The sequence below is a fragment of the Ostrea edulis genome, chromosome 7 (genome assembly GCF_947568905.1).
Source record: "Ostrea edulis chromosome 7, xbOstEdul1.1, whole genome shotgun sequence".
Taxonomy (NCBI): domain Eukaryota; kingdom Metazoa; phylum Mollusca; class Bivalvia; order Ostreida; family Ostreidae; genus Ostrea; species Ostrea edulis.
Window position 1 is genome coordinate 68,124,597 of NC_079170.1, and position 17,866 is coordinate 68,142,462.

The 17,866-nt window shown below is 31.8% G+C and overlaps 1 protein-coding gene across 4 annotated transcripts in view; it reads right to left on the bottom strand.

The window, feature by feature from the left end:
* Positions 1-4,780: 4,780 nt before the first annotated feature.
* LOC125655211 (ceramide kinase-like) overlaps positions 4,781-17,866 on the bottom strand; it is a 35,492-nt gene continuing 22,406 nt past the window's right edge. The window contains exons 10-14 of one of the 4 annotated variants that reach the window (XR_008797239.1): positions 13,882-13,925; positions 13,305-13,510; positions 12,462-12,646; positions 7,014-11,391; positions 4,781-6,872 (exon numbers count right to left, since the gene is read on the bottom strand). Coding sequence is in view for 1 of the 4 variants with exons in the window: in XM_048885409.2 (XP_048741366.2) it covers positions 11,256-11,391; positions 12,462-12,646; positions 13,305-13,510; positions 13,882-13,925 (571 nt within the window). In the remaining 3 variants the exon portion in view is untranslated. Of the gene's footprint in view, positions 11,392-12,461; positions 12,647-13,304; positions 13,511-13,881; positions 13,926-17,866 lie in introns of all 4 variants that reach the window. The other 3 variants (XR_008797241.1, XR_008797240.1, XM_048885409.2) reach the window with 3 other exon arrangements.

Below are 17,866 nucleotides of genomic sequence, written 5' to 3' on the forward strand. Positions count from 1 at the left end.
AAGTTCAAGTCTACACCCAGTATTTCCTACAAATATGTTTCTACTATTTATCTATTAACAATAATGATTTTCATTCATATGTCGTTTTAATATATCCCTGTGAACTCGAAATAAAGGACACCACAGTCCTACACATCTACTTCGTACTTTATTTTATTGAAATTAGATATAACTAACGGCAAACTAACAACTCAAGTTCACGACAAATGGGATGATGTCAGCTTCCTCGTCTTCAGGGGTTTCAACAATCTCGTTAAAAATCAGCATTTCGCAGATATCATGATTGTGATAACAATCTAGTTTGCAAATACAAACTGCCATTGTATCTAATGCTATCTGACATGTTTCATACCGATTGTTTGGCCGTTCTTGGCATATTGGTTTTGACTACGGATGACTCAATTTACCTGATCAAGACATAGGGCTCATGGCGGGTGTGACCGGTCGACAGTAAATGTTTACTCCTCCTAGGCACCTGATCCCACCTCTGGTGTGTCCAGAGGTCCGTGTTTGCCCAACTCTTAATTGTTTTCCTTATAGGAGTTATGGGATTGATCACTGTTCACTATCTACACCTTTTTATACAATAGTATAGTTTTGAACTGCCTCCGAGGACAACAACTGTTTGACCCGAGAACGGATCTTTTGACCAAAGCATATGAATATAATCCAATTCTCTGATTGTTGAATATGTGTATAATCCAACCCTTCTCTAATTCTAGAATAACAATTCAACACTTCTGGTTGTAGAATGTGTATAATCCAACACTTCTCTGATTGTAGAATGTGTATAATCCAACACTTCTCTGATTTTAGAATGTGTATAATCCAACACTTCTCTGATTGTAGAATGTGTATAATCCAACACTTCTCTGATTGTAGAATGTGTATAATCCAACACTTCCCTGATTGTGGAATGTGTTTATAATACACTGTAGTCCTGTCACAAATGTTTCCATATTACTTTATACCTGTCTGGTCATTATCCATGTCAGTTTGACCTTTAACTAATGGAAACATGTGTACCAAGTTTGGAAATTTTTGCCTTATTACAAGTACTGTTTGATCTGACCCACTAGGTGCTGACAGACAGACGTACTGTGTTATTACCATAGCATAACCTGTCTACAGCGGCCGCATAAATGTAACTCCAAAGCTTTAATATGTTCCCCCAGTTAAGTGTTTATCCCAGGCTTCAGTTAATTATGTGTTTATTCCAGGATTCATTAATTAAGTGTTTATTCCAGGATTCAGTTAATTATATGTTTATTTCAGCCAGGCTTCAGTTAATTATGTCTTTATTCCAGACTTCAGTTAATTGTGTGTTTATTCCAGACTTCAGTTAAGTATGTGTTTATTCCAGACTTCAGTTAATTGTGTGTTTATTCCAGGCTTCAGTTAATTATGTGGTTATTCCAGACTTCAGTTAATTATGTGTTTATTCCAGGCTTCAGTTAATTATGTGTTTATTCCAGGCTTCAGTTAATTATGTGTTTATTCCAGACTTCAGTTAATTATGTGTCTAACCCAGGCTTCAGTTAATTATGTGTTTATTCCAGGATTCAATTAATTGTGTGTCTATCCCAGACTTCAGTTAATTGTGTGTTTATTCCAGGCTTCAGTTAATTATGTGGTTATTCCAGACTTCAGTTAATTATGTGTTTATTCCAGACTTCAGTTAATTATGTGTCTAACCCAGGCTTCAGTTAATTATGTGTTTATTCCAGACTTCAGTTAAGTATGTGTTTATTCCAGGATTCAGTTAATTGTGTGTCTATCCCAGACTTCAGTTAATTGTGTGTTTATTCCAGGCTTCAGTTAATTATGTGGTTATTCCAGACTTCAGTTAATTATGTGTTTATTCCAGACTTCAGTTAATTATGTGTCTAACCCAGGCTTCAGTTAATTATATGTTTATTCCAGGCTTCAGTTAATTATGTGTTTATTCCAGGCTTCAGTTAATTATGTGTTTATTCCAGACTTCAGTTAATTATGTGTCTAACCCAGGCTTCAGTTAATTATGTGTTTATTCCAGGATTCAATTAATTGTGTGTCTATCCCAGACTTCAGTTAATTGTGTGTTTATTCCAGGCTTCAGTTAATTATGTGGTTATTCCAGACTTCAGTTAATTATGTGTTTATTCCAGACTTCAGTTAATTATGTGTCTAACCCAGGCTTCAGTTAATTATGTGTTTATTCCAGACTTCAGTTAAGTATGTGTTTATTCCAGGATTCAGTTAATTGTGTGTCTATCCCAGACTTCAGTTAATTGTGTGTTTATTCCAGGCTTCAGTTAAGTATGTGGTTATTCCAGACTTCAGTTAATTATGTGTTTATTCCAGACTTCAGTTAATTATGTGTCTAACCCAGGCTTCAGTTAATTATGTGTTTATTCCAGGCTTCAGTTAATTATGTGTTTATTCCAGGCTTCAGTTAATTATGTGTTTATTCCAGGCTTCAGTTAATTGTGTGTTTATCCCAGGCTTCAGTTAATTATGTGTTTATTCCAGGATTCAGTTAATTATGTGTTTATTCTAGGCTTCAGTTAATTATGTGTTTATTCCAGCCTGGCTTCAGTTAAGTATGTGTTTATCCCAGGCTTCAGTTAATTATATGTTTATTCCAGACTTCAGTTAATTATGTGTTTATTCCAGGATTCAGTTAAGTATGTGTTTATTCCAGGCTTCAGTTAATTATGTCTATTCCAGGTTTCAGTTAATTATGTGTTTATTCCAGGCTTCAGTTAAGTATGTGTTTATCCCAAGCTTCAGTTAATTATGTGTTTATTCCAGGATTCAGTTAAGTATGTGTTTATTTTAGGCTTCAGTTAAGTATGTGTTTATTCCAGGCTTCAGTTAATTATGTGTTTATTCCAGGCTTCAGTTAAGTATGTGTTTATCCCAGACTTCAGTTAATTATGTGTTTATTCCAGGCTTCAGTTAAAGGACATATCTCATGTTTTCAAAGTATACAATATTGCATGCATTTTGTCTTCTTTATGCTTATAGTAATTAATTCTAATAGTTCGTTCGCCGAAATTTTGCGATATTTAACCACAATACAGACTTAAATCTAAGCCCCGATTTCATAAAGTCGAGTTAATTAGGTAGGTAGTCACGTGGTACAGTGACGTCACATGCGCCCTTCGGATTGTGAAAGTACTGCGAGATATTATTAAAAACTCAACTTTTAGGAGCCTAATTAATTTACCATGGGCAACATTTAAATCGATGTTGATAAATTGTCCGAGTTTTATATGTGTTCGCCACCAGTGCACACATATAACGATGTAAATACCCAAATATAGCGAGTAAAGAGTGTATGAAATCGGCAAAATTGTGAGTAAATAATGTTTATATGAGCCGCTGTCTACAAACTGTTTGGGGATGTTATTCCTTTATACATCTGAAATTGGCGCTGTTTTTCTAAAATAAACAGTGCAATCATTATTTATTTTTGTATTAGACAAATTATGATACGTTAAATTGTTGACAACTAGGCCCTATGCCAAGCTATTGTCACGCGTGCATTTCGGAAAGAAAGAAAAAGACAACACACACACAAATCAATAAAAATATTCAAATTTAAAGTGGTAATCACATTATTTATTTTGATAAAGCAATTTTATTACTATTTTTGAATTGTGATCTACACGTCTTTAGGAAGTACGAAGTGGGAGCACGGCGTTATAGCCTACTGACGCACTCAAGATGCTACGAGTTCAATAAAGAAATAATTTTATAATTCAATTTAAAGTTGGGAAATACAATATTCTATTATTTGTATAATTAAAAGTTCAATTATTTTGTATCTTTATTTTTTGTTGTTGTAAATCTACCAGTTGGTAGAAGTTACATTGTATCGTCGATATATGTTGTTACAAGGTGAAGGTCAGTTGATCCGAGTGTGTATTGAATTTGAAGAGCAAAACAGAATGTATGCTATAGGCCTACCAGTGCTTATAGCTTCGATATATCCATTTTCTCGCAGTTTATCAGGGTCTCTGTCCAAGCGATGTTTGAAAAGGTGACTGGGTGTGTTTTTTAAGGTAAAGTTCTTGCTCCAACAAAAAAATTATCCACGTCTTTTTTCTCGTACCTTCCTTCGAAAAATACTCAGTCTAAATCCTTTCTACCGACAACTAGTACACCCGAGCACGGTACAAAACATCTTAATACATTATTATTTACAAGCCGTTAACGTGACAATTGGTTTTTTGTTGATTAAATCTAATCTGTTTATGAAATGGCTAATAGATGTTTTCAAACCCGAGGGCGCATATGACGTCACACAAAATGGCGCGTAAACTAGCGAAAGAAAATATGCATATCGCAAGATTTGAATTTCATCGCTTTCAAACTCGAAAACTACACAAAATATTTCATTTAAAACACATTTAAAGTAGTTTTAGGCATAAAAAGAGTTAATTTTGCTGAAAAAATGAAAAAGTTTAGAAACATGCGTTGTGTCCTTTTTAAGCATGCGTTTATCCCAGGCTTCAGGGCCATAGAGCATGAATGAGCTCATTTCTTACCAATTTATTTCTTTTATGAAGAGAATTATAAATAAGTCACATTTTTTACTATTTGTTTCTTTTATAAGACTTACATGTAGATCTAAAGAGAATTATATTAAAAGTTAGTCACACTTTTTACTATTTGTTTCTTTTATAAGACCTATATGTAGTTTTAAAGTGAACTCATCCAAGTTTAATATCCCTGAAGCCTCTCCGATATTCCAGCATCTACATACCTGTAACAGCGCTGATCAAATAAAAAACTGGTTCTCTAAGTTTTATTTTCCATAAATTAAGACAAAAGCAAAACAAAGTTATTTCTCTGATGATGTCTGATAAAGAGCAGAAAACAAATATTAACATTGCGTGAAACAAATTATAAAACACAATAACATATTCTGGTTATTTGATGCAATGAAAAACGTGACAATTTCATCAAAGGATATGCTACAAAAAATAATCTCAGCAATTTGACAAAACATTTGGAAACTCCTGTCAACGTGGTGCGTTCTCTTTGCATTGATGGCTCAAAGGAAAATATTAATATTTCCAATGTTTATGAATTTGTTATCTTCACCAATTGAAATATAAGTCATTCCTTATGAATGTGAACAGTGCGTATGAATCTTGATAAATATAGTACGATTATTTCAACAGCTAGCAATATTCCAAAAGAAATGAAAGTAAAATGTATAAAACATACAATTTCGTGTTTGAAAAAACATGAGGGCGTGAACAGAATGCTATGGGCTTCGTGAAGTACCCCCCCCCCCCCCCCCCCCGTCAAGTGCCACAGTTCTTGCCTTCATATATTTTCAAAAAGGAATTTTTTTCTTTCCGAAATGTACTCTGTGTTGCTAAAAACGATACCTAGTCGTTTCTGTTCGATCACTACTGCAGAAAAAATCCACATACATTCTTAAAAATAAAAAAAAAAAATAGTTGTACAAGTATTACAGAAAATAGTATTGTATAAAAATAACTACATTTCTCTTATCACCGAGATAACTATACCATTGTCTCTTCATAGTATACTGATTTGAATATTTGTTGGGTTTTTTTTTTGTTTTTGTTTTTTTTGATTCTCAAAATGCTATAGCTTGCTGGAACAAGCTCCCAGATCTACAGGACTTGTATTCATACCCAATAAAATAAAACTGCAATGCACAGGACCCAGTGACCCGAACATCTAGTTCATATTAACCAACTATTATCTCGCAAATAACTCTTACATTTAAATAAAATATACCAGTAAAACTACACAAACACATAAATTCCTGGCATATCAATTGTGAAAAAAAGAAAAGAAAATTGTCCTTTTTGATAATTTTTAACATTTCATCACCAAATCATCACAACCAAGTGATATTGAACCACATGTAATATAGCTAGAATTAATTAGACATGTAATATAGCTAGAATTAATTAGACATCGTAGCATACCACATGTAATATAGCTAGAATTAATTAGACATGTAATATAGCTAGAATTAATTAGACATCATAGCATACCACATGTAATATAGCTAGAATTAATTAGACATGTAATATAGCTAGAATTAATTAGACATGTAATATAGCTAGAATTAATTAGACATGTAATATAGCTAGAATTAATTAGACATGTAATATAGCTAGAATTAATTAGACATGGTAGCCCACCATTCTGATGTGGATGTGAAGATACAACATTATGTGGGCTATTCTAATCAATTAATGAAACTGACATCAACAACTGATTTACCTGCTGAACTCCAGACTTATAATTAAAAACGAATTACCTATAATTAAACAACTAATTACCTGCTTAATCTCACTTATAATTAAACAACTAATTACCTGCTTAATCACACTTATAATTAAACAACTAATTACCTGCTTTAATAAATCTCACTTATAATTAACAACGAATTACCTATAATTAAACAACTAATTACCTGCTTAATCTCACTTATAATTAACAACTAATTACCTGCTTAATCACACTTATAATTAACAACGAATTACCTATAATTAAACAACTAATTACCTGCTTAATCTCACTTATAATTAAACAACTAATTACCTGCTTAATCACACTTATAATTAAACAACTAATTACCTGCTTAATCTCACTTATAATTAACAACGAATTACCTATAATTAAACAACTAATTACCTATAATTAAACAACTAATTACCTGCTTAATCTCACTTATAATTAAACAACTAATTACCTGCTTAATCTCACTTATAATTAAACTAATTACCTGCTTAATCTCACTTATAATTAAACAACTAATTACCTGCTTAATCACACTTATAATTAACAACTAATTACCTGCTTAATCACACTTATAATTAACAACTAATTACCTGCTTAATCACACTTATAATTAAACAACTAATTACCTGCTTAATCACACTTATAATTAAACAACTAATTACCTGCTTAATCACACTTATAATTAAACTAATTACCTGCTTAATCTCACTTATAATTAAACAACTAATTACCTGCTTAATCACACTTATAATTAAACAACTAATTACCTGCTTAATCACACTTATAATTAACAACTAATTTACCTGCTTATAATTAAGAACTGATTACCTGCTTAATCACAGACATATAATTAACAATTGATTTACCCGCGGGACTGTTATAATTAACAACTGATTTACCTGCGGGACTGTTATAACCAACTATTAGTTACTTGCTTGCAATGGTAAGGGGTGGGGACTATCCCCATATTTTCAAATATCTATAGAGAAATTTCTGTTGAATATACATGTAACTTCACCTATGTTAATTTTCTCTTCTGCACCTTAAGGAGGCCAGAATGTATCCCACTTTTTACATCAATCCAAGAATCTGTGTGTTTTTATCTGCAATCTGATTCTGTATATAACTAGATGAGTTTTAATTCTACTGTTTATCTAGATGAGCTTATATGAATGTTTACATATTTTTCACACACAATCACAAAAATAGTTTCTTCACAAATAGGATAAAAATCTTGCATTGTTTGATATTTTGCCGCGTCATCATCATCATTGCATTTGATTTCTAAAAATATATCTAATGTCCAAGTACAAGAGAACAATGACAGACGATGACAAACAAAAGAACAATGACAGACGATGACAAACACTGCAGCTTTAGGAATGTACACATAGAAATTCTACCAAAAAATATATCTACAATCAAAACACCTGAAATGTCCGACACAATGAAATGTACCTACAATCAAAACACCTGAAATGTCCTACACAATGAAATGTACCTACTATCAAAACACCTGAAATGTCCGACACAATGAAATGTACCTACTATCAAAACACCTGAAATGTCTGACACAATGAAATGTAGCTACAATCTAAACACCTGAAATGTCTGACACAATGAAATGTACTACTACTGACAGTATGCACATCAAGCAAATAAGTCAAAGAACAACTGCAAAATGATTAAGCTGCACAGATGAATAAACAGAAACAGTGCAATTAAAAATAAAATGTCACATCTAAGCTCTTTTGATTTCAGTTTTTGTAATGTTTAAATATTGTATTATGATGGTCCACATTTAAACTGTATACATGTTATAAAAAAATTTGTACAACCAGCTCGCAATTCCTTACATACTTGTTAAAGCACAAATGTTTCATTCAATGTCATAGAGGAAGTTTAACATATGAACCCCATAAAATGTCACAAATAAATTCTAGAGTTACTGTGCTCCCTTGATGTATTGCTAATTTCTGTTCAAGACCGATAATAGCGAATTCACCATTACAGACAATTCACTGCGCAGTCATAAGAAATTAAATTCTGTAAATTTATTTGTGCTCCATTCAGTATGAACATTCAGATGACCTTGAGTTTAATTCAGCAATTACTTGTAATTAACTTGACCTGCATACCTTGTCCGGCTCCTCACATTTCACCCCCTGCTCTCATAGTACAGGTGTAATTACCGATGCGCATAAGGTCATTGGCATTATTATCTAGGGTAAACCCTATAAAATTTGACTGTTTGTGAAAATCAGTGACATATGGCATTATGCGGGGTTGGCATTATAACGAGGGTGTTAACATGGGGAGAAATGTTCTTTAAATTTTTCAGGCAATAAGCAAGGGTGGCATTATAACGGGGGGCATTATATCGAGGGAGCACTGCATATTCTAACATTTATTGAGAACATTCAAAAATGTGTTTACGAACACCTAGTGTATGTAATATTGTAATATAATGACGACATTGAATCCTAAAAGACAACATTTGCTGTCTTCACCCTCTAATTCTGTCTTTACCCTCTAATTCTGACTTCACCCTCTAAATCTGACTTCACTCTCTCATTCTGTCTTCACCCTCTAAATCTGACTTCACTCTCTCATTCTGTCTTCACCCTCTAATTCTGACTTCACTCTCTAATTCTGTCTTCACTCTCTAATTCTGACTTCACCCTCTAATTCTGTCTTCACCCTCTCATTTTGTCTTCATCCTCTAATTTTGTCTTCACCCTCTAAATCTGACTTCATTCTCTCATTCTGACTTTGTTTTCACTCTCTAATTTTGTTTTCACGCTCTAATTAACATACACTGTACCTTTACAATGTATATTATCATTTTCTAATCTATATACATGTTCTAATCTATATACATGTTCTAATCTAGATGTGTTACACATAATGCAGATACAAGTTCTAATTTAAATGTAAATATAATTATATGTTCCTATGTTTTCATACTGATAAACTTTAATCCTAAAAGTTTAACAAAAATCAAATCAAATATTGCATTGAATGCTTCTCATTTGCATTGATCTGGTATATAAGTGAAAAATTAAACATGTGCCAAGGCATTGCATTGATGCGGATTTTAGATAAGCTGACTTATCACAATATTGCATTCCTCTAGATTTCAGACGCGAGATTTTACGTCGACATGCACCCAAAAATAATGGAGATCTGGAACCTCACATTGAACAATGCGAGTTTACAAAAATATGTCATAGTCACGACTACGTATTAAAAAATATTTGTTCTACACAATACTTTAAGTTCATTATGTACCTATACTGTATGCATTTTACTGTTGCAATTATTTTCACAAACTCTGTAAATCCTACCTTCAAATGTTAAAAATAAAATAAGCTGAAACAAAGACTCTCTTGCCAATCAGTGGATACAACACGCTCCACACAAACTCCTAGAGACACAGGTCACACAAACTCCTAAATACACAGATCACACAAACTCCTAGAGACACAGATCACAAAAAAACTCCTAGAGACACAGATAACAAAAACTCCTAGAAACACAGATAACACAAACTCTTAGAGACACAGATCACAAAAACTCCTAGAGACATAGATTGAAACAGAGGAGTTTAAGGACGGCCTGTTGAGTTTCCCCCCAATACGTTTATAAAATACCTGTTGTTTCCTTCCCGTCCGAGGTCGCTGAAAATCAAACGACCAGGATGTATGCTACAACCCCATCTGACATCAGACTGGAACAACACCATTCATAAAAATTTACACCATTTGTCATCACACAATATCACCACAACATCTCCGATACAATGGATTGTCCTTAATTAGGCAGAACTATGAAAATCTGGTCCCAACACAGGTGATTTAAAACGATAGAGACACTATCAGCATCAGAGCCCCATCTTAAGACCCTGTCAATATTCTCTCATAGTTACCATCATCCCCCCCCCCCTCAACCAATTCTGTTTCTTAATAATTGCTTTTGCAAATATAAAAGCGATTTGTGTAATTAACATAATCACCAAATAGCTACTCTGCTGAAGACACTAATTTTTTACCCATATTTTCTGTTTTCATAATCAAACTTGAATTTATATTGCGGCACCATAACACAGAAATGGCAATCCTTGTCAGAACAGTTACAGCAAAGCCAACAGCTGTCAGACATCACATTCTCGAATACATCTGGCTCCAGGGTCATACAACCGAGACAAGCTTAATTTTGATCTCAGACTCACCGCTGTCAATCTCACATACAGTTATAGTGAACATGTACACTTACAGTAAAACACGGTTATAGTGAACATGTACACTTACAGTAAAACACGGTTATAGTGAACATGTACACTTACAGAAAAACACGGTTTTAGTGAACATGTATGCTTCCAGCGGCAAAGTGATTTCTATTCCCTTGAGTTTTATAACTTATCATCAACCTACTGGATATATACAATTATAGCGTATCAGAACCGCTACCTCATAAGCATGTTTTTACGATAAGAACGTGAAACTGAGATTAAAAGTGGGCGTGTCTCTGTCCTGTGGCTCCTGGCCCGTACAAACAATACCCGTCGTTATTGCATCTCTAGTAAAATACACGTACACATACAAAATATTACATTAAAATTTCATAAATAATATCACAGACCAAGTAACTGTCATTTCACAATAACAACTTGTACATAGTTGTCTCTGTGGGGGACAGTTCACCACAACTTGTACATAATTGTCTCTGTGGGGGACATTTCACAACAACCTGTTCGTGGTTGTGTCCGTGGGGAAAACATTTTTCCTCTTGAAATAAAACTAAGCTATAACACGAAAACAACAGGGATGCATACAGTCTCCACTGAACAGCAGAAGTGATTTACTCCCTATGCAATGTAACACTTATCACATATTGGACCATTGGGAATTTCTCACACAATCATGTAGAGACCTTTGACCTCTGGTACGTGTGACCCCTATTCTTGTAATCACTCATGTGTGACCTCCTATACTGGTGTACTTATCCTCAGGGTCGCACACATTACAACAGGAAGTGCAACACTGAGTGGCTGTTCCATCAGTTTCCTCTATCCCCCGGGCAAACAGCTGCACCAGCTGACAATGGACTCTGAAATAAAATCAAAGGTCAAACTGTGTTCACAAACCCAAAATAAGATGACTCTACATTTTCTATACACCGATACGCAAATAAATGTAGCGAAAATTGATTACTCCCTACCGCTGTACCCTATCCCTTGCCAGGTAATAAGATCTGTTTTTTAAAAAAATATCTATAGACTCAAGGTACATAAATTATCTACAGACCCAAAGTACATAAATTATCTATAGTCCCAAAAGTACATAAATTATCTATAGAACCGAAAGTACATAAATTATCTATAGACTCAAGGTACATAAATTATCTACAGACCCAAAGTACATAAATTATCTATAGACCCAAAGTACATAAATTATCTATAGACCCAATGTACATAATTATCTCCAGACCCAAAGTACATAAATTATCTATAGACCCAAAGTACATAAATTATCTATAGACCCAAAAGTACATAAATTATCTACAGACCCAAAGTACATAAATTATCTATAGACCCAAGGTACATAAATATCTCCAGACCCAAAGTACATAAATTATCTATAGACCCAAAGTACATAAATTATCTATAGACCCAATGTACATAATTATCTCCAGACCCAAAGTACATCAATTATCTATAGACCCAAAGTACATCAATTATCTATAGACCCAAAAGTACATAAATTATCTATAGACCCAAAGTACATAAATTATCTATAGACTCAAGGTACATAAATTATCTACAGACCCAAAGTACATAAATTATCTATAGACCCAAGGTACATAAATATCTCCAGACCCAAAGTACATAAATTATCTATAGACCCAAAGTACATAAATTATCTATAGTCCCAAAAGTACATAAATTATCTATAGACCCAAAGTACATAAATTATCTATAGACCCAAAGTACATAAATTATCTATAGACCCAAAGTACATAAATAATCAACTGATATTAATCTTGGTGTCTTTTAATGATCATACGCTTACACAGATACCTAATGTTGGGATTAAATACCTGATGTTGAGATTAGATACCTGATGTTGAGATTAAACACCTGATGTTGAGATTAGATACCTGATGTTAAGATTAGATACCTGATGTTGAGGCTGGTGGAGGTGATCACCTCTCCATCACAGTTCCATACGCTGTGTGTCGATGAACGACTCGCTCGACTGGATGATGAAGATTGGGACTGGACATCACTGTCCGAGTCTGAAATCTCAGGAACTGTAAAACTCCACTCCTTGACCCGAAACACTTTGATGAAGGGCAAGTCAAACTGAAGAATTAATCACTTAGTCAACACAGTCATCTTGAACAGCAAGTTAATGAAGAGTAATTAAAATATACCAACCTAGCAAGAGAAGTAAAAAATACTTGTTTCTGTTTTAGAAACTTCGATTAATTTATCATAACAAAGAAAAAGGCACAAAAAGAATTTAACATGAGAACTCTCTCAGCTCTTTTATCATTTCTTCATCACTCAATCAGCCAGTCATCATCACATTACCTGGTTGCTATGGACACTTGACATTACCTGGTTGCAATGGACACAGTACATTATCTGGTTGCCATGGACACAGTACATTACCTGGTTAATCCCGGTCGCGACAGACCTAAGTCGTTAAAACAGGTAGTGACAGTTCCATCGCCAAACGCTCGGCATCAGGTGTGAATGTCACAGGTCCTCGGAGATTACCTTAAAAACGGATGACCCGTGTCATAGTAGGTGTGGCACGCTAAAGAACCCTCACTGCTCAATGGCCGTAAGCGCCGAGCATAGGCCTAAATTTGAAGCCCTTCACCGGTCTTGGTGACGTCTCCATATGAGTGAAAAATTCTCGAGTGAGACGTTAAGCAAGATACAATCAATCAATCATTACCTGGTTACCATGGACACAGTACATTACCTGGTTGCCATGGACACAGTACATTACCTGGTTGCCATTGGTTGTGGAGCACCTGTACAGATGACGTAAGAACTGTATACGGGAACACTGCTGTATCAGGAGCAAGTCTGTTGTTCCGTCACCAAGGTGACAGTAGGGGGAGGGGCCAATGGGACTAATTAAACAACGACAGCTCATGGTGAAGCTAGCAACCGCCAAAAACTTCCCGCGCACTGTGTGCCAGCCATCAGATCCTACAATCCACAAACAGAAAAAACTGTGTCTTTTAAATTCTTTCCATAAACCTCTTCATATCTGTATTTGACCTAAGTTTTCACCAATTTTAGAATTGAAAATGGGAAAAAAGTTTCTACAACAAATTGAAATCAAATACAGCAAATCTAGGAAATCTTCCTGCCATGTAATTTTTGCCATGAAAAATTATTTCTTTCCATTTTAATTTCTCCCTAAAACATTATTGCTTCTTTAGGGTCAGGAGTAAATTTGAATTTGGAAGTTTTAAATTTTCCTATTCTATAATGTCAGAGGGTAAAATAAGTGAGAATATGGAGGTATACAGAATAGAGTTTGTGATTTCTAGATATACAGATTTTGTGATATATACCTTTTTCCTCCTGAGAGTGCTTACTCATTGCACATATGTTGCACCTGAAAACACAAATTTAATCATCTTCATATCAGTGAAAACACAAATTTAATCATCTTCATATCAGTGAAAACTGTTAATAATCTCATTAACAATCCTAGCAACATTTATCCATTAAAAGTTTGTATAAATCAATGTTGTGTAAATCAATGTTGTGTAAATCAATGTTGTGTAAATCAATGTTGTATAAATCAATGTTGTGTAAATCAATGTTGTATAAATCAATGTTCTGTAAATCAATGTTGTATAAATTTGTGTTGTATAAATCAATGTTCTGTAAATCAATGTTGTGTAAATCAATGTTGTGTAAATCAATGTTGAATAAATCAATGTTCTGTAAATCAATGTTGTGTAAATCAATGTTCTGTAAATCAATGTTGTGTAAATCAATGTTGTATAAATCAATGTTGTATAAATCAATGTTCTGTAAATCAATGTTGTATAAATTTGTGTTGTATAAATCAATGTTCTGTAAATCAATGTTGTGTAAATCAATGTTGTGTAAATCAATGTTGAATAAATCAATGTTCTGTAAATCAATGTTGTGTAAATCAATGTTCTGTAAATCAATGTTGTGTAAATCAATGTTCTGTAAATCAATGTTGTGTAAATCAATGTTGTATAAATCAATGTTCTGTAAATCAATGTTGTGTAAATCAATGTTGTATAAATCAATGTTGTGTAAATCAATGTTGTATAAATCAATGTTGTATATATCAATGTTCTGTAAATCAATGTTGTATAAATCAATGTTGTATAAATCAATGTTGTATAAATCAATGTTCTGTAAATCAATGTTGTATAAATCAATGTTGTATAAATTAATGTTGTATAAATTAATGTTGTATAAATCAATGTTGTGTAAATCAATGTTGTATAAATCAATGTTGTGTAAATCAATGTTGTATAAATCAATGTTCTGTAAATCAATGTTGTATAAATCATTGTTGTGTAAATCAATGTTCTGTAAATCAATGTTGTATAAATCTGTGTTGTATAAATCAATGTTCTGTAAATCAATGTTGTATAAATCAATGTTGTGTAAATCAATGTTGTATAAATCAATGTTCTGTAAATCAATGTTGTATAAATCAATGTTGTATAAATCAATGTTGTATAAATCAATGTTCTGTAAATCAATGTTGTATAAATCAATGTTGTGTAAATCAATGTTGTATAAATCTGTGTTGTATAAATCAATGTTCTGTAAATCAATGTTGTGTAAATCAATGTTGTATAAATCAATGTTGTGTAAATCAATGTTGTATAAATCTGTGTTGTATAAATCAATGTTCTGTAAATCAATGTTGTATATATCAATGTTCTGTAAATCAATGTTGTGTAAATCTGTGTTGTAGAAATCAATGTTGTGTAAATCAATGTTGTATAAATCTGTGTTGTATAAATCAATGTTCTGTAAATCAATGTTGTATATATCAATGTTCTGTAAATCAATGTTGTATAAATCAATGTTGTGTAAATCAATGTTGTATAAATCAATGTTGTGTAAATCAATGTTGTATAAATCAATGTTCTGTATATCAATGTTGTATATATCAATGTTCTGTAAATCAATGTTGTATAAATCAATGTTGTGTAAATCAATGTTGTATAAATCAATGTTGTGTAAATCAATGTTGTATAAATCTGTGTTGTATAAATCAATGTTCTGTAAATCAATGTTGTATATATCAATGTTCTGTAAATCAATGTTGTATAAATCAATATTGTGTAAATCAATGTTGTATAAATCAATGTTGTGTAAATCAATGTTGTATAAATCTGTGTTGTATAAATCAATGTTCTGTAAATCAATGTTGTATATATCAATGTTCTGTAAATCAATGTTGTATAAATCAATGTTGTGTAAATCTGTGTTGTATAAATCAATGTTGTGTAAATCAATTTTGTATAAATCTGTGTTGTATAAATCAATGTTCTGTAAATCAATGTTGTATATATCAATGTTCTGTAAATCAATGTTGTATAAATCAATGTTGTGTAAATCAATGTTGTATAAATCAATGTTGTGTAAATCAATGTTGTATAAATCAATGTTCTGTATATCAATGTTGTATATATCAATGTTCTGTAAATCAATGTTGTATAAATCAATGTTGTGTAAATCAATGTTGTATAAATCAATGTTGTGTAAATCAATGTTGTATAAATCTGTGTTGTATAAATCAATGTTCTGTAAATCAATGTTGTATATATCAATGTTCTGTAAATCAATGTTGTATAAATCAATGTTGTGTAAATCAATGTTGTATAAATCAATGTTGTGTAAATCAATGTTGTATAAATCAATGTTCTGTATATCAATGTTGTATATATCAATGTTCTGTAAATCAATGTTGTATAAATCAATGTTGTGTAAATCAATGTTGTATAAATCAATGTTGTGTAAATCAATGTTGTATAAATCTGTGTTGTATAAATCAATGTTCTGTAAATCAATGTTGTATATATCAATGTTCTGTAAATCAATGTTGTATAAATCAATGTTGTGTAAATCAATGTTGTATAAATCAATGTTCTGTAAATCAATGTTGTATAAATCATTGTTGTGTAAATCAATGTTCTGTAAATCAATGTTGTATAAATCTGTGTTGTAGAAATCAATGTTCTGTAAATCAATGTTGTATAAATCAATGTTGTATAAATCAATGTTCTGTAAATCAATGTTGTATAAATCAATGTTGTATAAATCAATGTTCTGTAAATCAATGTTGTATAAATCAATGTTGTGTAAATCAATGTTGTATAAATCAATGTTGTATAAATCAATGTTGTGTAAATCAATGTTGTATAAATCTGTGTTGTATAAATCAATGTTCTGTAAATCAATGTTGTATATATCAATGTTCTGTAAATCAATGTTGTATAAATCAATGTTGTGTAAATCAATGTTGTATAAATCAATGTTGTGTAAATCAATGTTGTGTAAATCTGTGTTGTATAAATCAATGTTGTGTAAATCAATGTTGTATAAATCTGTGTTGTATAAATCAATGTTCTGTAAATCAATGTTGTATATATCAATATTCTGTAAATCAATGTTGTATAAATCAATGTTGTGTAAATCAATGTTGTATAAATCAATGTTGTGTAAATCAATGTTGTATAAATCAATGTTCTGTATATCAATGTTGTATATATCAATGTTCTGTAAATCAATGTTGTATAAATCAATGTTGTGTAAATCAATGTTGTATAAATCAATGTTGTGTAAATCAATGTTGTATAAATCTGTGTTGTATAAATCAATGTTCTGTAAATCAATGTTGTATATATCAATGTTCTGTAAATCAATGTTGTATAAATCAATATTGTGTAAATCAATGTTGTATAAATCAATGTTGTGTAAATCAATGTTGTATAAATCTGTGTTGTATAAATCAATGTTCTGTAAATCAATGTTGTATATATCAATGTTCTGTAAATCAATGTTGTATAAATCAATGTTGTGTAAATCTGTGTTGTATAAATCAATGTTGTGTAAATCAATGTTGTATAAATCTGTGTTGTATAAATCAATGTTCTGTAAATCAATGTTGTATATATCAATGTTCTGTAAATCAATGTTGTATAAATCAATGTTGTGTAAATCAATGTTGTATAAATCAATGTTGTGTAAATCAATGTTGTATAAATCAATGTTCTGTATATCAATGTTGTATATATCAATGTTCTGTAAATCAATGTTGTATAAATCAATGTTGTGTAAATCAATGTTGTATAAATCAATGTTGTGTAAATCAATGTTGTATAAATCTGTGTTGTATAAATCAATGTTCTGTAAATCAATGTTGTATATATCAATGTTCTGTAAATCAATGTTGTATAAATCAATGTTGTGTAAATCAATGTTGTATAAATCAATGTTGTGTAAATCAATGTTGTATAAATCAATGTTCTGTATATCAATGTTGTATATATC